The sequence below is a fragment of the Palaemon carinicauda genome, chromosome 30 (genome assembly GCF_036898095.1).
Source record: "Palaemon carinicauda isolate YSFRI2023 chromosome 30, ASM3689809v2, whole genome shotgun sequence".
Classification (NCBI taxonomy): domain Eukaryota; kingdom Metazoa; phylum Arthropoda; class Malacostraca; order Decapoda; family Palaemonidae; genus Palaemon; species Palaemon carinicauda.
In genome coordinates this window covers 54,661,416-54,686,023 of record NC_090754.1, presented here as the reverse complement: position 1 = coordinate 54,686,023, position 24,608 = coordinate 54,661,416, and the positions used below count along the sequence as shown (strand labels likewise).

The window sequence follows — 24,608 nt, the reverse complement described above, 5'->3', positions numbered from 1 at the left end:
TTGCAATGGCCACGCACACACACTTGGCCCACATCGTTTTCACCGCGGCTCAAGACATATGAGACAGGCGGCTTCTCCGATGTTGGTTGCATCGGGCTGCCGGGTTCTTATTATGTCAAGGCCCGCCTTGTTGCCTGCCCGATAGGCATTTCCCTCTTCCACCGGCGCTGGGAAGCTCCGCCGTTGGGGTCTTGTTTGGTTTGATTTTGGAGTTTTCCTTCTCCTAGCCTTTGCCTATCTTAAGATAAAGGAGAAGGCCTATAGGGGTCCAGTCTTGGTCTGGTCTCTCAGAACTGACCTTAGCGGTATGGTTGAGCCTGCCAGGGTGGATAAACTACCCCACCGCCATTGCCCAGCCCATCATTGAGACACTCAAGCCCCTCTACTGCAACAAGTCTACTGAAAATCTAATGCCTTACCTCTGCTCTCATTATTCTCCATACATTGAGAACAACTCTGCCAGTAACATGTATCTGAGAAGTGTGATCAGCTCCATATTCATCAAATTCTTCCTCATAATGACTGCCCGTTCCTTCTGGCACTCGTGACAGCCTGGCTACAATTTCTAAGTTGAGGGCTGATCCTCGCTCCAGCAGGTACCCCCAAGATGACATCTGGACCTGGGTCCAAGAGGAAAAACTGCATAACCTATTGCCATAAAAATCTCTAACTCATTAATAATACAAAAGAATTAATTTCAAATAACAGAAAAAAGGTAAATGTAAATATCTTTTGGTTCCTCATGACCTGAGTTAAGTGAGGTTTACCGCGGTCGAACGGTTCGTCCAAATCAGTTGTCAAACGGTGGAGTCAGCCCCAAATGGATAAGGTTTGTGGACAATGAAGCCCCGCCCACAAAAGTCAGGCGAGAAAAGACTTAATTCAAACCGTTCAACAACCAAATACTCCGTTCACACGTTTGAACATTACTTCAAACACTCGTCTGTCGAACCTCGTTTGCCGAACCATTCGACCATGTTAACAAGAAAGAAAAACTTACAAAATGGCACTAGTCCAATACAAAATAAAATTAAAATCTATCAACATTACATAACTAATGTAAAAATAATCTAGGTGTAGGGAGTACCAATGTAAAAATAGTGCTATAAACCGTTCGTAATAAATCACAGAGTAACTACGGAATACCAAGATATCTAATGGTGTAAAACTCGTCCAAATCAACACGTACAAATTATTCACCACAAGAACCAATTTTTCTAAAACCTGCTACCCCATTCCATTTTATTTCATGAAACCAATGGCCAAACTATTAGAAGTTTCTTGACTCGCAATTAAAATGACTTAGCTGTGAGAACTTTGAATCAGAAAAAGACATATCCCACATGCCAAAACTGCTATAATTCAATTAAAATAACTTAAATAGAGTACAAGGACTTTACTAAATAATGTAATAAAGACACCACAAGATTTAAAATGTAACATACTGAGGTGAAAGACAGTCATGAAACTTTTCCAGACCACATGCTGATGATGCTTTTTAAATTTTTCTTGGAAAACCCTTTGTTATCTATCCATTTACACCAGAAAATACACAATTATAAATAAAATATATTTCAAGTGTTGCCACAGACATATTTCCCATAAATAAAGCATTGACAGTATTCTTAATTCTTCTAATGATTACATCGAACTTTAAATTTTTAAGAGCCATTTGCCAACTGAGGTCTATGGTAAAATTTTGTAATTATCAATCCTAAGGTAAAAGTTTATTGTGCACTAATAAATGTTTTCTAAAGCCAATAGCATCCTTTAATGTAAAATTACGTTATTAGAGGCGGTATGGAGTATATCGCAGTAACCGTATTATCATAAGGGGGACGCTCAACAGGTTCAGTATATGTAAATAAGTATAAAATATACTGTACTCTACTGTAAACTAGTACATAAAAATACATCCTTAATAAGTTTTATAAATACACATTAAAAAAAATAAAATTCTAGCACAAGCATCACCAACACATATAGAGATATTAAGTAAATAAGATTTAAAGATGAAACAATAAAGTATGGCCAAACTATTAGGGAAGGGCCATACTTGTCTCAACAGTAAGAGACAGTAAAAAACCATGTTATGGAAGCATGAAGTTACTGTATTATATATACATACATTATTTATATACTATATATATGCATATACTGAATCTGTACATACAGTATATACTGTATATGAATAAAATAAGCTACACTTACAAGGGGAAATTTATCCTACACTTTCAAAGGGACCTTATCCATTCCTCTTCATAAAACAAATATATAAAGTTTAAACGTTACCCCCCCCCCCCAAAAAAAAAGGGTCGTTAGACAAAGATAAAAATATCATTATAGTCTCACTCAGCAAAACTTAACAGCAATCAAGGTGGTTTGTTTATATCCTTCAACAACCCATTGACAATTGTTATTTTATTTTTGACAATATTATTAAAAAATATATTTTAAAATTACTCTGATAAATACTAAAATCCCTAAAATTTTGGATTAAAATAGCTTCAGAGCCATCTATAGTGTGTGATACTGACACAACTTCACATACAAAACCCATCTATAGCATTTTGTAATGGAAGTAAAATTTTTCTCATTCACACAAAATGTAAAACTACACGATTCCATGCACCTGGCATAAAAGAAATGAATAACTGGAAAGTACCTCATATCCAACAAGCATATCTGGGTCCCAAGTAGTGACAATAGTAACTACTTCATTAAGGAGAGCCTTCTCATCATCAACATGAAGCACGTAAAGGCCACAAATGCCACTATGAGATATCAGATCTCCGCTGCTACTACTAACCACTATAGCACCTGTGAATAGTGTGATAAAAAGTTTAAAACAAGCCAGAGTGAAGAAGGTTTAATATTAATAAAAAAACAAATCCTAGTTTCTCAGAGATGTCGGTGGTTGCTCTTCGAAACGAGGAGTTTGTCCCATAATACTCTATATACAAAATGATTAATAGAACAATTTATGTATAAGATTAGTATTTGGCAGTTCATTTCTTGAACATGAATGCTGTGAAGATTACATCTTTGATATAGAGGGGATGCAAATAACCATTTATATAAGTAAATTACAACTTAACCCTTTTACCCCCAGGCTCTTTGGAAATTTCCAACCCTTAACCCCGAGGGGGTTATATTTTTTCCAGCACATTTTGCAGTATATTTTTTTTAAATTGCTCTAACAGCCTTAATTTTTGTCATAGAGAGGTGTCAGGTTGGTCTCATTCTCTTGGAAAATGCCTGAATTTTCTCAAAAAATTATAAAAAATATGAAAAAAAAAAATTTTATAGCATTTTTTTGCAAGGACGTACCAGTACGTCCATGGGGGTAAAGGGATGGCTTTTGTGAAACGTACCAGTACGTCCTTTGGGGGTAAAAGGGTTAAAGACAAGAACCTCTGGGTAAACAGAAATTTTTAAATGGAAAACTAAAGGAAAAATAAACATGCAATCAAATTAGGTACAACAGAAGAAAGTATATGCATGCATAACAAGAAAGAATAAAATTCACAATTTATAGCAGGTGAGCCATCAAATACAGCAAGGAATCTTCGAGCAAAACTGTTATTTCAATTTGTTTCTATTTAGATAATGTTATGAATTATTCAAAATCTTTGTAACTTACTAATTCAGTAGGATAATAATGTTTGTACAGTAAATTTCAAGAGACACTTTTGTGAATTAAAACAATAATCATGTTGGTGGAGAGTGGATGGACTTTATATTAATTGTAATGTAAAATGAACCTTGAAAATAAAATTTCCGCACAAGAAATTCTTTTGTAATACTGTACGTATAAAACTGAGATCAAAATGTACAACATTCATTTTGGGTGGTGAAAACTTTAAACCATTCCAACCACCTTTTGACAATTAACTAACAGAAGCCGACATAATGGTTGAAGGGCAGGGGAAAAAACATGAGAGATTGAGTTCAGAATGTACTCAGTAAGATAAACTATAAATTTGTGGGATGAAATCAAGCCCATTAAGATACACACTAAAAAGATTATTATGAGAGAGAGCCTTTTGGTTTAAAAAAGGTCTGCTCTAGCAGGCAAGAAATTAAGTTTTTCAATAAGTGAACATAAAATTCACCAAAAGTGGTCCTAACACATTCATGGGAGAAATTAAAACAAAGAGGAAAAGCAGATCCAATAAACTTTTTTTTTAGAATAGTATGCAATTACTTTCTGATCTTAATAAAATTTAACACAGTACAATATAAAGTAAAATTAAAAGAATACTTCTTGCTTGCCAGAGAAAAAGGGCTATTCAACCAAAAAGCACAAAAGGACGAAAGCAATAAAAACCAAAGGTTAGGAGAAACGTGTAACGTGAAAGGCCAAGTGTTCTTAAATTCTATACAGCATTCCATAAATTCCATTTTCACTATGTCCCATAAAAATACCTTTGAGCTTCTGGGGAGATGGATGATCATCTGGTACATCTTGAATAATGGTGAAAATAACAGCCGAGATTGGATCGAACAATGGGTCAGGCAACAGAGAAGGCCTCGTTGTCACATGACACTCGATGCACATGGTGGTTAGGTATTCGTGCTGTTAAGATAAAGTTATACGTGTCATCTGATAATTTCAAGGATAATTTTATCATTTACAACTAAAACTGACTTATAATAAAGTCGTATCTAAACTTATTGGAAAGTACTGAAGACCTAAGAAATTTAAGGGGGTGATACTCTTGCAAAAGGCAAAGCAGAAACTGACGGAGAAGGTGCAAGGGTAACTTAGCCACAGTCATAATATTCTTCCTGTTCCCTTCAAGTTATTTGTCCTATACACAACTTGCATTTCATTTGCAAAGATTTAATTTTCAAGAATGTTTCTTTTGTGCTATGACTCTGTGTACTGAATTATTATAAAATAAAAAAGTGACCCTAATATACCTATGGTGAATATGGAATTAAATCTATAAGGTTACTTTTTGTTCATCTTGTTAGGACTCATATATGTTGTGTGACTAAATTTATGTTGAAAAATATTACTTCTGAAAGCCATTTCACCCCATACCTAACATCGTTGTCAACACTAAGATAAACAGACCTACTGTACATCCCTAACTATGTCATCTTTAAGGAAATGCATTTATAAGATATTATTATCGTATACTTTTCAGTGTGAATATTTTTATAATGGTTAGTTACAGTACACTAAACATCTGCAACTGCATATCTCAATGTTTCATATAAAAATTGATATAAAATTCAAGAAAATATAATAAAATGTAAATGATTTCTTAATGTATTGTTTGATGGCTGTATATGGTATGCACGGTATTATGGCTTTTAACAGTAACCCTTCCTATCAGTTCTAATTTTTTTGTAATAAATCTCAGGGACTGTGTAAGTATACATTACAGGCTAACTATTACTGGGTGTGGGATGTCTTCTAAGTTCAAAGTTTTCATTACCAATTATCTGAAGATCAAGCGTAAGACTAAGCCTGAGTTTTTAAACCATCATTATAAAATTATTTACAGTACTAAAAGTTTCATAAATGATTAATTAACCCTTTTACCCCCAAAAGGACATACTGGTACGTTTCACAAAAGCCATCCCTTTACCCCCATGGACGTACCGGTACGTCCTTGCAAAAAAATGCTATAAAATTTATTTTTTTCATATTTTTGATAATTTTTTGAGAAAATTCAGGCATTTTCCAAGAGAAAGAGACCAACCTGACCTCTCTATGACAAAAATTAAGGCTGTTAGAGCAATTTAAAAAAAAATATACTGCAAAATGTTCGTGAAAAAAAATAACCCTTGGGGGTTAAGGGTTGGAAATTTCCAAAAGGCCTGAGGGTAAAAGGGTTATTTCACATTCTTTGCATTTCCTTATATTCTTAAGAGAAGCACACACTGAAAGCAATAGCGTACACTACTACAAGAAGCTGCAAACAAAACTGTTCAACACCAGGAACTCGTTTATAGTATCGTGTAGATAATTCTGTACTTATCTGGATCTATTGAAGGACATAAAAACAATTCTTCTGCATACTCAAAGATCGTTATTTAAACAAAAATCAGCTTTTTAAGTTTAATTTTTTCTATAAAATTCAATTGATACATAAATATGACAAAAATAAAATCCAAATTTGATAAAAGAATATCTAAAACAAGGAAATTTTGTTAAATTTAAATATATTCAATTTTGCTTGAAATACTATTTTTGTAGAATAATTGAAGAATTAAAAAACTTGATTGGTAAAATCGGTTATGAAAAAGAAAATTATTCACATATTGTACAGATTTATAACATTTGAAGTGTTACCTAGACTTGTTTATGCTCTTCAGTAGTCCCAGACCAATGGCAAATATTAGGAGCTATTAACAGTACAAAGGATTCCCAACTTACAAACGTTTAGACTTCGAAACATTTGGAGATACAAATATAAATCCAACGGAAAATAAAGATAAGTTCAAGAAATTCTGTGATAAAAAATATTATATCATTTGATAGTGAGTAAAAGACATTTGTAATAAACTGATATCTATTTCATATGAAATCTGAGTATTTGTTTACTTTAATAGCTGGAAATCATAGAGAGAGAGAGAGAGAGAGAGAGAGAGAGAGAGAGAGAGAGGAGAGTGAGAGAGAGAGAGAGAGATGAGAGAGAGAGAGAGAGTGTTACAATTTGACTTATAAACCACATTTTGGAGAGAGAGAGAGAGAGAGAGAGAGAGAGAGAGAGAGAGAGAGGAGAGAGAGATGAGAGATGAGAGAGTGGAGAGAGAGAGGAGAGAGAGAGAGAGACTTACAATTTGACTTATAAACTGCTTTTTGGAGAGAGAGAGAGAGAGAGAGAGAGAGAGAGAGAGGAGAGAGAGAGAGAGAGAGAGAGAGAGAGAGAGAGAGACTTACAATTTTGACTTATAAACCACTTTTTGGAGAGAGGAGAGAGAGAGAGAGAGGAGAGAGAGAGAGAGAGAGAGAGAGAGAGAGAGAGAGAGAGAGAGAGAGAGAGAGAGAGACTTACAATTTGACTTATAAACAGCTTCTTGAAACCTATTAAGCTTGTAAGTTGAGAACCATCTGTACACGTTTTACTCAAATATTACATAGAAAACAAATTACAATATAATAATTTCTAACGTGAAAATAACTTCGAGTCTGTTACTTCTGGCATGACATATTCCTTACTGTTAATACAAATACAAACATTTAGCAAATCCACACCAAGTAAGTTAAGAGGGTAGCTTTACCTACCAGATGGGGTATTATTTCTATATACAGTACCCAACATTGCAAAATTATTTTCTCAACTACTGTATTTAAAATTTATGTATACCTTTTTCTAGCATAAAACAAATCTTTCATACAAATTCATTGATATCAAAATAATATTCATACCTTGAATATTACCAGATACACAGTACTCTATTTCCCCGACAGAAAAGTAAAGTCTCACTATGCAGGCCCTAACTGAATTCTCAAATCAATTTATTAACTAAAGAAGCACTTTTTGAACCTGAATGTGCAAACTGAACCCTTAAAAGAAAACTAACTAATCAGCATTGAAATGTTCACAGAACCAGAGAATGTACTTTAATTGAAATGGAATGGGTATGTTCATTTGGAACGGGGTACTGTAATGTGATACTGTATACCGCATTATTAATTATAGCACACACACGTTGATACTAAGCTCTCGGCTCAGAAATGCACGTAAAGAACCCGGGAAATGCACCAGCAGTCCTGATTGTGAATGTGATCAATCAGAAGTTTGAATGGCTTAAACAGGCACTTTGTCCGAGGACAAAGGGAGAAAACACAAGAATCAAAGCTTGTTACGAAGGGCTCAACTCTCTTCTTTGCTTAGACCGAGTAAAAACAGGATGAGCCAGTTAAAAAAAAAAATTATTACCAGTACGAACATTACCCAGAAAATCTTGGGGTAAACAGTTAGGTTATTTGCAATGTTCTTTGTCAACACAGGAGGTGAAAAAGATATGCTAGTTGCAAATGAGATAGCAGGAGAAAATATACACCCTTCCATACTTCTCATTTGGCACTTGAGCATTAATCTCTGCCTCCCTAACTAAAACCTATGCAGTGCTAAAAGTCGAAGGAATAAAACTGATGTGAATTTCCTTTTTTTCATACACTTTCCATATCTACAAAGCAGTCTCCTAAGCCACCAAATTGATAAACACTGCACAGTAATTTATTTGTCCTAACAACTAGAGAATTGTGTACGTTTAATGGATAGTCCACCGAAGAGGGATAAAACTGCAGAGAAAATTCTTTTTTTTACTCTTAAGGTAAAGATGCTTTCATTTAGTTGCTATTACTGCAGAATTTGGCTTGCAGGGGAGAATCAAAGTTCCCTAACACAGCTCTTCAGAAACAAAAGCTCATGAATGTATGGCTTTTGTATTATTTCTATCAACTACTATCTACAACAGACACTGAGAAACTTGGGGCCTCGGGGAGACATAGAGATACAATACTGTACAAGGTTACTAGGTTCTACTTCTTCAAATCAAAATGACACATTTTCATCAGAAGACTTGGCCCATCTATAAGTAGTGTTAATAGCCTATAGTACCAATTCCTGCAAATTGGACAAGGAGATGAACCACAGCAGAAACCAGTCGGTGGAATGTTCCATGGTAGATGGGAAAGAGACAAACACAGGTTATGCTACTCTAACAATGAAGTCAAGGTGGGTGATCTTACAAAGGACCTTCACATTTCCCTAATGTAATACTTTTTGGTATAACAGTGGAAATATGTTAAAGGCAACTAAGGGTTGGGCATACCATTGTTGGTTCCTCTTCCTTAAATGTCTGAGAGAGGTCAAACATTTGGTTGACATGCTCACCTCGATTTGATTTCCTCCAAATTTGGTAGCTGAAGTTTCCTTTTTATATTTTTAAGGTTACTCAGACCCAATTATCTCAAACCCAGTCAAAGCCTTCATAAAAAAGTGAGGAAGGTGATTAAGATAACAGTATACCTGAGAAAACAGATGGCACATGCCTAGCAGGACTATTTTCCTGCTGCTGCCTCCGATGCCTTAGATGACCGCGGAGGTAGCAGCAGTAGGGGATTCAGCGTTATGAAGCTTCATCTGTGGTGGATAACGGGGGAGGGTGGGCTGTGGCACCCTAACAGTACCAGCTGAACTCAGTTGAGTCCCTTGTTAGGCTGGGAGGAACGTAGAGAGTAGAGATCCCCTTTTTGTTTTTTTTCATTTTTTGATGTCGGCTACCCCCCAAAATTGGGGGAAGTGCCTTTGGTATATCTATGTATGTAAAAACAATGCGGACCTAGGTATCAGACACACACAATGGATGATGGAGTTCTGATGAGAAATGAGTATCCTGTTGATAAGTGAATTTGAAATAAAACTGAAATGGTAGAACTCTAGGATGGCAAATATGCCTCTTAATTGACACTTTGCACAACTATTTTATGATTTAATTCATGTTATTTCAATGTAAATTTAATTAAAACTTTGAATCACAAAACAAATTATCTACATCCGGGAATTTCTATTGCCTTCAGCCCGACAGGATGTATTTTAAATCATGTAATTTCTAGGTGTTCTCTCTTTATTATTTATGTGTATGAAAATATTACAAATGAAAAATTATATACAAATGGAAAGAAAATTTATTAAGCTATCCAATAGAAAAAGTCTTAAATTTCAAACATTAAGTTCTTGTGCTAAGATGGGGGTAAATAAGACATCCCAAAAAGGGCCTGGGGCCGGAATGATATTTTTTTCTTGTAATGGTAGCATTGCAAGAGTTTAGCATAAATCAATCAGATAATATAGACAGGGGTATATATATAAAAAATACATTACTTTATCTTCTCTAAAGTTCACCATTTAGATCTGGGCCCTTGACTAGAGGTAGCATGGTTTATTAACAGATGATACAATGGGGTTAAGTGCCAAATCTTTTAAATACAAACTTGTAATCTCATCATTCTTATAATTGTACATTTTAATAGAATACACACCCATAGCACCAGGGTCACATATACCACAGAATTCTCAATTCTGCTCGAATCAAGCGTATTAGGAACTACAGCAAAAGTATTTTGATTATAAAGTAATCACAGGTGATGGTGGGTGATAAAATTGATTTCTGCTTATGCCTTTTGAGATCCTAATCAAGCTGTGACTTAGTTCACCATATTCACTGGATAAAAAAAACCCATGAATGCAATGTAACAGTGTCACGGATGATCAATATTAAAGCTTCAATGGAGTAAAATTCTTAATCCCATGCATGTAAAATGGGAGCGAATGATATAGATATGGAGAAGGCAACTATTTCTGTTTAAAAAAGAAGTTACCAACATGTAAGGCTGGTAGTGAAAAAGAGTAACAGCCTACACAAACTGAAAATCAAATAACGATAGCCGACCAACAATCCAGTAAAATGGGAGTAATGGTGAAGATATGGAGAAGGCAACTATTTCTGTTAAAAAGAAGAGTTATTAACATATAAGGCTGGTAGTGAAGAAGAGTAACAGCCTACACAAACAGAAAATCAAATAACGAGAGTACCTTAACAATCGAGTAACTAATCTATGACGCGTATAAGACCCGTTTCTCTATTAAGTACACTCAGATAAGTATTTATGAGGAAGATATAGAAGGTTCTAAAGAGGGAGGTGCACAAAAATTCAAGGATGAAAAGCATCGAAAAGATTGTATCATAAACTGTGAAATAGTACAGAAATGTAATAATCATTAATTAAAAAATTGATTAAAATCTCAAATAATTATTTAGACCAATTTCTGGGAAAGAACAGCAAATAAAATAATTTGTGTGCATGATGATACAAGATCTATTAATAAGAGAAATATAAAACTTGAAAATGGCTGGATGTCAACTTATAAAAAGAGGTGCAGAGGAAGAAAACATGGATGATGATCAATATTCAAAAGAAATTTCGAGTCATCCATCCTTCAAATAATACTTCACTCATTACTTTCCAAGTAATCTAACCATATACAAATGCTATAAAAAAGACGATATTAAGAACTGGAAACCAACTAAGGTTCTGCTTGGAAATTATGGAACATATATTGTACAAAGCTGGGTTTATATAACCATTTAGCAACGTATTTCACCACTCTACAATTAAGGCGAATTTAAAACACAGCTAAACATACTTGTGTACAAACATGTTTCTATATAAATTCATGTATACAATGTTGATACCTTTCACATGTCCCAAAAATGATAAAACTCCAAATTTATACAAGACATATACACCCAAAGGATCAATTCTACACAAAAACTAGTACATGCATTTTTTTATGACCCACAATCCCTCACTTGGTAGTGCACTCGGTACGTTATTGTGCAATACTGTACATAAAACCATGTTTGTAAAATGGAAACCAATAGCAGGGTAACAAACAAAAGCAGTTATAGGAGAAGTGCTGTACAGTACTTTAGGAACATGTGGTAGTAAAAACGTACTGGTAAATATTACACATAATTACAGTACATTAGAATGATCAAATGGAATTAAAATTTGAGTATGCAACAGAGGACTCCATATACATTAAATTTCTTCTTGAGTTGTTATTGGTTTAAACAACAAAAGACATTTTGGAAAGGCTTATTTAGTCAGAATCCGTGCAAGGCTATGTCAAGGAAGAAAAGTGACAGCCATTTTCAAAGCTCAAGGTGAGGTCTTCGAGAACTTCAAGGTATCAAAACTCATTTAATAATTAGAATATGTATTGGCGAGATGCTTTTTGTAAATGTTTACATTTCCCATGTTACAAAACAAAACATACATTGAAATCTAACTTAAAAAAAATAATGAGTTGAATTTTCTTCCACTTGAACTTAACTTTCATAAGAGCGAGCAGTATAGAACATATTTGCAAGGTTGAATTTTTCATGACAACTTCCACAGCAAATAAAACCACTTTGATTAATGAACAGAAAACACTTCTGTCTCTTCTATATAAGTTAGAAAAACTTACACCTCAATATCAGTCTATGAAAATGGCCAATCCTGTCACCCGTGATGGAGTTATCTACCTCGTAATAAAAAAATGAGCGCTAAACAATTTAATGCAATGGTCAACATCTGTGACCGAAGCCTCGTCACACACTCAGTTTTCTCTGGGAGACCCAAATTGAGATAAAAACCAACTTGAAAAGAGAAAGGAGAGAGACAGACACTGCTGAGGGGATGGGGGTTTGGAAGCCAACACCAACAACAATGGGAAAGGTGGGCTGAGCTTACCTCTATGAGGGGATCTGAAAAATACACAGTGCAGTGGTCAGTTAATTATACAAAAAAAAAATAATCATCACATATTTGTATGTTCATGTCACTTGAAAAATCTGAAACATTATGCATTATAGGTTTCAATAACCATCTCACATTCTATAATATTAGTTATTCACATAAATACGTTTCGTTATAATTAAAAATTTCTTTCATAAGAGATGGTAACAAGATTTTTTTTGTTCAAATGCTCTTCATCACTTCCTAACGGCAAAAGCAAGACTGATGAAATTGCACGTGATAATCAGAAAATAAAGGATGCTCTACTACTGACATATTCAAAATCCCACAAATGCTGAGAGTTTTCCATCTCCAAAAGCATAAGACTGTCGAACAAGTCATCGAATTCGGATGATCAGGTTCTCCGTAAACTAGACTACTTGAAACCTTTTTCTCAAACCTAAGACCACAAAAATGAAATAGTTTAATTGACAATGATAACAATATCAGATTGCATTTCCATTCTACAATGTCTGACAGGTTGTGCCAACAAGAGGAATAATAGATTTACCCCCATACAAAATGGTTATAGAATTCAAAGATAAACTTCTGAAGATAACCTTTAGTACACTAGCTCTTCCTTCCAGTGTTCTGTATGCCCGTGATCATCATATGCGCTTGTCATTTCTTCCGTCATAAGTTCTTTTAATTTCTTTCAACATTAATCTTTTGCCAAAATTTTCGTACGGTTCAAGATCTGCCCTCCGCTCTGCCTTTACAATCTTCAACTTCTCTGATATATTTGTTTAAATTGATATATAGTAATGTATTGTATGGAATTTTACACCTCCCCCTCAAAATCCACAGAACCGCTTTCCATACCTTTAAATCTTTTTTCCTAATAAGAAATTTTCAAAAAACATAGCTTAACGACAAAAGGTGGGAGGAATCTCCAGACAAGTCTTTATAATATGAATCACAGCACTTGAAAAAGAATAGAGGGAAAATAAGTGCAGGCTGGAAGCAGTAACAAAATAACTCAACTTCCATATAAACCACCAAATCATATTTGAGACCTTTATTCAAAGTTGTGGTTCCCTAGATAATTCTGAATTCTTGTAGCTGAAACAAGCTAATGTAGCTGAAACGAGCAGAATAGCTAAGAGAGATTATTCACGAATACACACCAATGAAGCATCCATTGATAGTAACTATCCAACTCATTTGATCCCATTGATTAGATTAGACACAGCGAGGAGGGGAGAATGGCAAGACAGTTCAATACATGACCGATTCGTTTGCATGAAAAATAAGTTATAAGAACTTGTTCATGACAAACAGACTTATCACCTACGTCTCATATAAAGGGTAAGATGATATCTGAGTTTGTATCGTGTTGTGACTAAACTTGAAAGATATTTACTTCACTCTGTGGGTTTATACTCAAAATATTTTTGGATACTGGAGTTATAGACTTCTTCTGTCAGATAATACTCTGAATTCTGAAGACCTCCGCAAAGGTTAGAACTCTTAACTACTTGACATCCAACAGGTATATGAATGACAGGTTTTGCTGAGAACTTATTTTTTTACATGAAACCATGTTTTTCCCACAAAATCATCAGTGATATACTAACTGGCCATCTTAACTTCCACCTTCTAACAGTGACAGACCTGATTTATGCTCATTACTGACTGGTTAAAGCCTCCAAAGGAAAGACTATTCTCTTACCTAACCTACTTCTTTCATCATAAAGAAGTTTGAATAAATGTCCCCGGCCACATTCACGATCAAAAGTTATGGCTCAATAAAACTGAGGAGCTTCTATGGAAACTATGGTTTGTTAGAAAAACTTGGCATGAGATGGGATGGAAAGAGGCCCTCAAAACGTGAAAGCAGCTAGCATGGGAACAGGGTACTTCATCCGTTAAAATCAACTTTCCAAAAACTTTCCAAAACATCTTTTGAAATAAAATAGATAACTGCTTTGTCAAAAATTCATAAAGACAATATGAAGACCTGTGTCAATAATAACAGAAAGCAAAACCTATAGATACTGAATGATGAAATCTTAACATTTATAAGGGAAAAAATCATACGTACTTAGCATAAAGGAAACACACTTAGATGTTACTATTCAACTATCTATACACAATAAAGGAACACTGAAAGATTTCTTGACTGTTATAAAAAATTATATTTCTGTCAAGAAACTTCCAGCTTTCAATTGTAAATAAAGATCGTAACAGTCATAAAAGTGCATACGGTATGTATAAAAATAATGATAAGATTTTAAAACTTGAGTAAAAGCTATGCGACACTAATTTGTGTCAGAGTCGACATGCAAATTCTAGGTAAATGATCTATACATTGTAGGGCTCATTCATCATACACAATCATACACTTACCTCATGCAGAGCTTTAGCCTCACGCAGGTTATGATTTGAGAACTTGAACCCATACGTGTTGTTCAGAGTTGGGCCGTCTAATCCCTGCAAAAAATTGACAATCTTATAAGCCCTGCAAAAATTTACATAATCTTATGAAAATTGAACTTGAACTCAATGTAATTCACCATTCTAAAACAGTATATTGATCCTTAACCCTTTTACCCCCAGGCTATTTGGAAATTTCCAACCCTTAACCCCCAGGGGTTATTTTTTTTTTTCAAGCACATTTTACAGTATATTTTTTTAAAATTGCTCTAACAGCCTTAGTTTTTGTCATAGAGAGGTCAGGTTGGTCTCATTCTCTTGGAAAATGCCTGAAGTTTCTCAAAAAAAATTATAAAAAATATGCAAAAAAAAACATTTATATAGCAATTTATTGCAAGGACGGACCGGTACGTCCATGGGGGTAAAGGGATGAGTTTTGTGAAACGTACCAGTACGTCCTTTGGGGGTAAAAGGGTTGATATTTGTGTATTAACACAACAAACATTAAGCTCTCATTCAAAAACATATTGGTTACAATAGCAGCGCACAAAAATAAAAGAACTTTAACTTATTTCTGACAGAGAGAGAACTCAATACATCTTCCTTACATATTTCTACTCGAAATCAATATGTAAGGTTTTAATAAACCCATTAAGACCTTGGCACATTCTTTTCAGTTTTATTTTTCATCTGGTCAAAATCTTTTACTTTAATCCTCATCACACACACAGTTACTAAGCTCTCCATCCTCTTCGGATTTACCTTACTCCAATTTCCACCACCTAATTGAACGCAAATAATTTGGCCAAACTCAATGAGTCAAGTTTCTCATTAAACTAATCCATAAAAATATATTAGGATATTTTCTTTCCTCTTGCCATAAGATCGAAAAAAGAGCATGTGAGAGAGGTAGCAATTTGTCATTAAAGTATTTATAGAATTTAACCCTTTTACCCCCAAAGGACGTAATGGTACGTTTCACAAAGCTCATCCCTTTACCCCCATGGACGTACCTGTACATCCTTGCAAAAAACTGCTATTTAAATTTTTTTTTCATAAATTTGATAATTTTTTGAGAAATTTCAGGCATTTTCCAAGAGAATGAGACCAACCTGACCTCTCGATGATGAAAATTAAGGCTGTTAGAGCAATTTTTAAAAAATATACGGCAAAATGTGCTTGAAAAAAAATAACCCCCGGGGGTTAAGGGCTGGAAATTTCCAAATAGCCTGGGGGTAAAAGGGTTAATATTTGTGTATTAACACAACAAACATTAAGCTCTCATTCAAAAACATGTTATTTTTATTAATAAAATAAATTTTTGAATATACTTACCCGATAATCATGTAGCTGTCAACTCCGTTGCCCGACAGAATTTTATGGAGGGATACGCCAGCTATCACAATACTAGAAGGGGGTGTATTTACCAGCGCCACCTGTGGCCAGGTACTCAAGTACTTCTTGTTGACACCTCCTCAATTATTCCTCGGTCCACTGGTTCTCTATGGGGAGGAAGGGAGGGTCGATTAAATCATGATTATCGGGTAAGTATATTCAAAAATTTATTTTATTAATAAAAATAACATTTTTCAATATTAAACTTACCCGATAATCATGTAGCTGATTCACACCCAGGGGGGTGGGTGAAAACCAGTGTACAAGATTAAAGGATAGCTAAGTATCCCATATTTCATATAATCAGTTATCCACAATAACAATGAAATAATAAGTACCTGGTAAGGAAGTCGACTTGAACCGTTACTCTGCCTTTAATAAGATCGTCTTCCTTACTGAGCGCAGCGTTCCTCTTGGGAGGCTGAATCAACTCAAAGGTGCTAAAGTATACAGGGCTGCAACCCATACTAAAGGACCTCATCACAACCTTTAACCTTGGCGCTTCTCAAGAAAGAATTGACCACCCGCCAAATCAACAAGGATGTGGAAGGCTTCTTAGCCGACCGTACAACCCATAAAAAGTATTCAAGAGAAAGGTTAAAAAGTTATGGGATTATGGGAATGTAGTGGCTGAGCCCTCGCCTACTACTGCATTCGTTGCTACGAATAGACCCAGGGTGTAGCAGTACTCGTAAAGAGACTGGACATCTTTGAGATAGAATGATGCGAACACTGACTTGTTTCTCCAATAGGTTGCATCCATAACACTCTGCAGAGAACGGTTCTGTTTGAAGGCCACTGAAGTAGCCACAGCTCTCACTTCATGTGTCCTTACCTTCAGCAAAGCAAGGTCTTCTTCCTTCAGATGAGAATTTGCTTCTCTAATCAGAAGCCTGATGTAGTAAGAAACTGAGTTCTTAGACATTGGTAGAGAAGGCTTCTTGATAGCACACCATAAGGCTTCTGATTGTCCTCGTAATGGTTTTGACCTTTAGATAGTACTTAAGAGCTCTAACTGGGCAAAGTACTCTCTCCAGTTCGTTCCCCACCATGTTGGACAGGCTTGGGATCTCGAACGACTTAGGCCAAGGACGGGAAGGAAGCTCGTTTTTAGCCAAAAAACCGAGCTGTAAGGAACATGTAGCCGTTTCAGATGTGAAACCTATGTTCCTGCTGAAGGCGTGGATCTCACTTACTCTTTTACCTGTTGCTAAGCACACGAGGAAAAGAGTTTTTTTAATGTGAGGTCCTTAAAAGAGGCTGATTGGAGCGGTTCAAATCCTGATGATATTAGGAACCTTAGGACCACGTCTAGATTCCAGCCTGGAGTGGACAACCGACGTTCCTTTGAGGTCTCAAAAGACCTAAGGAGGTCCTGTAGATCTTTGTTGGAGGAAAGATCCAAGCCTCTGTGGCAGAAAACCGCTGCCAACAAACTTCTGTAACCCTTGATCGTAGGAGCTGATAGGGAGCTTACGTTCCTTAGATGTAACAGGAAGTCAGCAATCTGGGTTACATTGGTACTGGCTGAGGAAAAACTGCATTGGCCTTGCACCAGCTTCGGAAGACTTCCCATAAAGACTGATAGACTCTGAGAGTGGATGTCGTCCTTGCTCTGGCAATCGCTCTGGCTGGCTCCTTCGAAAAGCCTCTAGCTCTTGAGAGTCTTTCGATAGTCTGAAGGCAGTCAGACGAAGAGCGTGGAGGTTGGGAGTACCTTCTTTACGTGAGGTTGACGCAGAAGGTCCACTCTAGGAGGAAGAGTCCTGGGAACGTCGACCAGCCATTGCAGTACCTCAGTGAAACATTCTCTCGCGGGCCAGAGGGGAGCAACCAACGTCAGCCGTGTCCCTTTGTGAGAGGCGAACTTCTGAAGTACCCTGTTGACAATCTTGAACGGCGGGAATGCATACAGGTTGAGATGGGACCAATCCAGCAGAAAGGCATCCACGCGAACTGCTGCTGGGTCTGGAATCGGAGAACAATACAAGAGGAGCCTCTTGGTCATCGAGGTAGCGAATAGATCTATGGTTGGCTGATCCCACAGGGCCCAAAGTCTGCTGCAAACATTCTTGTGAAGGGTCCACTCTGTGGGGAAGACCTGACCCTTCCGGCTGAGGCGATCTGCCATGACATTCATATCGCCCTGAATGAGCCTCGTTACCAGCGTGAGCTTTCGATCTTTTGACCAAATGAGGAGGTCCCTTGCGATCTCGAACAACTTCCTCGAATGAGTCCCTCCCTGCTTGGAGATGTAAGCCAAGGCTGTGGTGTAGTCGGAGTTCACCTCCACCACCTTGTTAAGCTGGAGGGACTTGAAGTTTATCAAGGCCAAATGAACTGCCAACAACTCCTTGCAATAGATGTGAAGTGTCCTTTGCTCCTGATTCCATGTTCCCGAGCATTCCTGTCCGTCCAGTGTCGCACCCCAGCCCGTGTCCGATGCGTCCGAGAAGAGACGGTGGTCGGAGGACTGAACAGCCAATGGTAGACCTTCCTTGAGAAGAATGCTGTTCTTCCACCACGTTAGAGTAGACCTCATCTCTTCGGAAACAGGAACTGAGCCCGTCTCTAGCGTCATGTCCTTTATCCAGTGAGCAGCTAGATGATACTGAAGGGGGCGGAGGTGGAGTCTCCCTAACTCGATGAACAGGGCCAGCGATGAAAGTGTCCCTGTTAGACTCATCCACTGCCTGACTAAGCATCGGTTCCTTCTCAGCATGCTCTGGATGCATTCTAGGGCTTGGAAGATCCTTGGGGCCGACGGACAAGTCCGAAAAGCTCGACTCTGAAGATCCATACCCAAGGAGACAATGGTCTGGGATGGAACGAGCTGAGACTCCTCAAAATTGACCAGGAGGCCCAGTTCCTTGGTCAGATCCATAGTCCATTTGAAAATCTCCAGACAGCGACGACTTGAGGGAGCTCTTAAAAGCCAGTCGTCTGACGGAGCCGGACACAAGATCATGATACTGCTGCACAGTCTGTAAACTGTCAATCATGGGCAAGCGAGGAAGTACAGTGACAACCCGAATCTGTCTAGACTGTCTGGGTCGTACAGACAACTCCTTAACGGGTTGCTGAGGTTGCCCACTGCGTCACAACAAGTCCCTTCTGTTGGTTGTTGAACGTCTTCCCCGTGACACATTGACTCCGTAAACAAAAAATCCTCTAACAAGGACTAAGCTTGGACTGCATGTCATGCAACACAGCTCAAGGTCTATGGGAGCAGGTGTGGTAACAGACGGGATTAGCGGCTGAAGTGTAACCATTACCTTCCCTGTAAGCATGTTATGCTTAAATAAAAGTCCATAAGAGGTTATGCAGCTAAAGGCTCCCTCCAAATGACAGAGTCCTCAAGGGAATATCAGAAGGAGGGAGAAAAGAACTTTCTCATCTACAGGGACCTTATCCTAGAAAAGCTAAGTTCTCTGAGTGAGGGTTCACTGGTGCAAAGCAGCAGACTAGAAGGCAACGTTATGAAACTGCTTGACAGTCTAGTGAGTTGGCAACAACCCAAGATGTGTTGAGAAGCATGCGGTAAGGTATGCAGAGCATGATGTATGCAGAGTATGCTGTATGCAGAGCATGCTGAATGCAGAGCATGCTGTATGCAGAGCATGTTGTATGCAGAGCATGCTGAATGCAGAGCATGCTGAATGCTGAGCATGTAGGAAGTAGAGCCTGCTGTAAGCAGAGCCTGCTGAAAGGAAAGCAGAGTGTGTGCATGGCGTTTAACATTTCTCAGAAATTCCATGACCAGTGCTAGAGTGCTTAATGCATGCTTGCATGGGGGTTTAAACCATGGTATGCTGAACAGCAGAGTCAGAACGAGCTGGAACAACAACAGAGGTTTCCTCAACTTGAGGGAAAACCTGAGGTTCAGACTGCATAGGCTGAACAACAGACGGAGCAGAAGGCAGGTGCAAGGGTGAAGGAGGTTGACTCCTAGCAAGAGTTGCACCCAAGGATTGTACCAGCTGCGCGGAGGACGGAGGCGGAGTAGTCCGTTCCTGTTCCTGAGAGATGAGTGGAGCATGAGAAGGTTGAGGCTGCGCAGAACAAGGTAAAGTTCTAGCAAGCTGAGGCTCCTGAGGCGCAAGTGCATGGTGTAGATGAGCTTGCCTAGATGAGGGTTGAACTCGGTGCAGCGCTGGTTGAGCAGACAGACTCACGGAGGGGAGAGGTTGTTGTACCCCAACCGAGAGTTGCACCACTGGAGGAGCAGCAAGGGGAGGAGGAGGAAGAGTGTAACTCTCCTGATCCCAAAGCAAGGGTTGCCTTAAAGAAGGCTGAAGCTGAACAACACTGTGAACAGCAAACTCCGAAAGTGGTTCAACATCGTACGCCTGGCAGATGGAGCTGCGACTGGGTGCAGCGAGTGCAGGCGGGTGCAGCACAGGCTGAACGGGTGCAGGAGGTTGGTGCACCACCGGTGCAGGCGGGTGCAGCATAGGCTGAACGGGTGCAGGAGGTTGGTGCACCACCGGTGCAGGCGGGTGCAGCACAGGCTGAACGGGTGCAGGAGGTTGGTGCACCACCGGTGCAGGCGGGTGCAGCACAGGCTGAACGGGTGCAGGAGGTTGGTGCACCACAGGTGCAGGAGGTGCAACACTCTCAGCACGACACTCACGCATCAAGTCCGAAAGCTGTGCTTGCATGGACTGTAGTAGAGTCCACAACATCATACGCCTGGCAGATGGTACTGTGATCAGGCGGAGCGAGTGTAGGAGGAGGGAGTGTAGGCGGAGGCGGTGGAGCAACACTCTCAGCCCGACACTCACTCATCAAGTCCGAAAACTGTGCTTGCATGGACTGTAGTAGAGTCCACAACATCGTACGCCTGGCAGATGGTGCTGCGACCAGGCGGAGCAGGTGCAGCGAGAACAGGTGGAGGGAGTGCAGGCGGTGCAACACTCTCAGCCCGACACTCACGCATCAAGACCGAAAGTTGTGACTGTATGGACTGCAGTAGAGTTAACTTGGGGTCGGCAGACACTAAGTTCTGCTGAGGTAAAGCCTTAACAGCAGAGATCTGTTGTGGCAGAACCTTACTCCTCTAAGTCGGAGTGTAATCAACTGATGACTTAGGAGAGTCAGAGCTAACCCAACGACTGCATTCGGGTTGTGAACTTTAACTTCGTACGTCTGGCATAGGTCTGGACTTAACGTTTAAGAAGTCTTGAGACCTGAGACCAGCGTTACTCTGCCTTTATTTTCTCCCCTAATCTCTTCTGCAGACGAGCAAAATAAGGGCTCAATCGTCTGCGGGTGGGAGTGACGGTCTCGGTAAGACACGCCCACAACCACCGAGAATACTTCTGTGCGCCGATCAAGGCCTGCTGAACCCTTATGCCCTTCGACATTGCTTCTCCCCTGGGCTTGGGAGCTTGCAAGAGGTCCCGGACTGGGAGGACGACTGGCGCGCACAAAAGTACCCTCACGCACTAATCACTTATCACTTTGATTTCTGTTTGCACTTATTTCACTGAACTCGAAACTTAAGTGGTTTGTACCTGAAATACGCAATTTTATCCTTTCTCAAAGTTAGTAATTGCGAAAACAGAATTACAATGTAACAGAAAAAATCTAATGAAAGATAAATCAGTGGTTGGAAAGAGACTAAACACTAGATCACTCTAGAAACGTTTAGTTTCTTCCCCTAAAGAGACTAGGGAGAAGAGCAAAAATCGATAATGACGTTACTCGTACGCCTGGCAGGCTTGAATGAAACGTTTATCCTCTTTCTCCCTCCGTCTCTATCTCTCTCTCTCTCTCTCTTGACTTAGAACCTGAGAGAAGAGCCCAATCATATATATCGTTAAAACATATTATTGTTAAAGGAAAAAACTGAAAAGTTCCTTTATTAGGATCAAAACCATTAAGTTAAGAAAGAATGAACAAAACGCTAGACACGGTTACTCTTACTGCAACGTGAAACCGTGAACATTCTTTCTCTATCGTAACGATAGAGTGCAAGTTGAACGTTCTGAACGTCAACAACTGCAGAGACAAAACAAAACGTTAGTTCAGCTTTGAAAACAGTACGAGACTGTCAAAGAAAATCTTTCAAACTCTGTGGCGGAAATAGCATAATATGTTAACAGGTAAAACCGAAATGACGGGCTCAAAGTTTATTAACTTCGGTAAAAGACCGCCTACTATTAGGAAGGTCGAATATAAACAAATATAAAAATTAATTTTAATGAGTTTATAATAAAAGGAAGTTAATCGAAGAGGCCTATAAGAGGCGGAGAGATATAAAATAAATCTATAACTTTGTTAAGCAAAATTAAGAAAGAGAGTCTATACTCTCTTAGACACCAACACTTCCGTCTAAGGGAAGGGTCGGCCATTGAAAGGTGAACGAGAGTTCATACTCTCTCGTCACCAAAATTAATCAAATTAATTCCAAAAGCTAACTAAGCTAATATAGAAGTTTTCCAGTAAAGCGACAGCCGAAATCAAAGAGAAATACTTCACCAAAGTCGTGAAAATACTCCAAGAACATAAGCGTATCCCAGAACGTCTTGCCGGAAGCACGACAGAGGAATAATTGAGGAGGTGTCAACAAGAAGTACTTGAGTACCTGGCCACAGGTGGCGCTGGTAAATACACCCCCTTCTAGTATTGTGATAGCTGGCGTATCCCTCCATAGAATTCTGTCGGGCAACGGAGTTGACAGCTACATGATTATCGGGTAAGTTTAATATTGAAAAACATTGGTTACAATTGCAGCGCACAAAAATAAAAGAACTTTAACTTAATTCTGACAGAGAGAGAACTCATTACATCTTCCTTACATATTTCTCCTCGAAATCAATACGTAAGGTTTTAATAAACCCATTAAGACCTTGGCACAATGTTTCCAGTTTTACTTTTCATCTGGTCAGAATCTTTTACTTTAATCTTCATCACACACACAGTTACTAAGCTCTCCACTCTCTTCAGATTTACCTTACTCCAATTTCCACCACCTAATTAAACGCAAATAATTTGGCCAAAGTGAGTCAAGTTTCTCAATTAAACTAATTCATAAAAATATATTAGGATATTTTCTTTCCTCTTGCCATAAGATCGAAAGAAGAGCATGTGAGAGAGGTAGCAATTTGTCATTAAAGCATTTATAGAATTTAATATACCTGAAATTCAACCTAGCATCATTTGTTGGATACAATGCTACACAAATCAATGAGGGGCCACAATCTTTGATGCTTAAATTGTTGCACATTAAGGGATTGGATTTAAGAAATTTGGCTAATTGGACCCAGTGGTTGGTGCCAGGAAATCTATTTAGCATTGCAGTGCAACTGGGAAAAGTTAAAAAGCGGCTGAACAGCAAGGGAGAAAGGGGGCAGCACTGATGGTACTACCACCCTAGGGAGAACGGTATTACAGTATATAATTTTTTCTGATCTTAAAATATTTTTCTTCAATATTTACACATAGTAAAGACAATAGAAACTTAGCTAATAGTAGCTTATAGACACAAATACTTGGGAAATTAATTAACTGTATAGTATAAACCTGTTAAAAGAAAAATATTTGAGTGACCTGACAGGTGAGTTATATTAAAAAAGAAAGCTCTACGAATCATCCCATTACTATTATTATTATTACTAGCCAAGCTACAACCCTAGTAGGAAGAGCAAGATGCTATAAGCCCAAGGGCTCCAACAGGGAAAAATAGCCCAGTGAGGAAAGGAAATAAGGAAATAAATAAATGATGGGAACAAACTAACAATAAATCATTCTAAAAACAGTAACCATGTCAAAATAGATATGTCCTGTATAAACTATTAACAACGTCAAAAACAGATATGTCATATATAAACTATAAAAAGACTCATGTCAGCCTGGTCAACATAAAAACATTTGCTTCAACTTTGAACTTTTGAAGTTCTACTGATTCAACTACACGATTAAGAAGATCATTCCACAACTTGGTAACAGCTGGAATTAAGTTAAAAATTACCTTCCAAATTCAAACTACTGTACCAAGGTACTGCATTTTACGTACCTGCGAAGAGCCAGACTGAGCTTGAGAGAAGCTAAGGAACTGCTGCCGGAACTGAGTGTCCATCAGGTGACGACGTAGAGAAGAGTCGGACTGCTGACTGCATGGTTGTGAAGATGTCTGTTAACGAAAAAGAAAATTGATCGTTTGTTTCGGCTATTTCTAATGCTAAAAATAGTATATACAGTACTTCATTTTAATTATACTGTAGTGAAATTAAATATCAAGACATAAAGAGGTATTTACTTACCTTAGCAGACAGCGAGAGTGTTAAGTCTAACGAAGGTGACCGCAAACTTCTAATGGTTTCAGGGCTTAATTCCGTGTCTACAACTGGATTCACTAAAGTTGCATCCAAATCTTCACCTTTTTTACCTTTAAAAGGAAAGCCATGTGTAAGATACAAAAATTACTTAAACCACAGGAATATTAGTATCATACAGGCATTCAGATTAAAAAATTTAATAGGAGTTCATCCAATTGTTTTTCACATACATATCTCAA

The 24,608-nt window shown here is 38.0% G+C and overlaps 1 protein-coding gene across 1 annotated transcript in view; it reads right to left on the bottom strand.

The window, feature by feature from the left end:
- Positions 1 to 24,608, bottom strand: part of LOC137623536 (uncharacterized) — a 105,391-nt gene that overhangs the window by 18,597 nt on the left and 62,186 nt on the right. Inside the window, exons 19-24 of the mRNA XM_068354371.1 lie at positions 24,355 to 24,479; positions 24,108 to 24,224; positions 14,666 to 14,749; positions 4,429 to 4,579; positions 2,666 to 2,820; positions 420 to 620 (exon numbers count right to left, since the gene is read on the bottom strand). Of these exons, the coding sequence (XP_068210472.1) occupies positions 420 to 620; positions 2,666 to 2,820; positions 4,429 to 4,579; positions 14,666 to 14,749; positions 24,108 to 24,224; positions 24,355 to 24,479 (833 nt within the window). The remainder of the gene's footprint in view (positions 1 to 419; positions 621 to 2,665; positions 2,821 to 4,428; positions 4,580 to 14,665; positions 14,750 to 24,107; positions 24,225 to 24,354; positions 24,480 to 24,608) is intronic.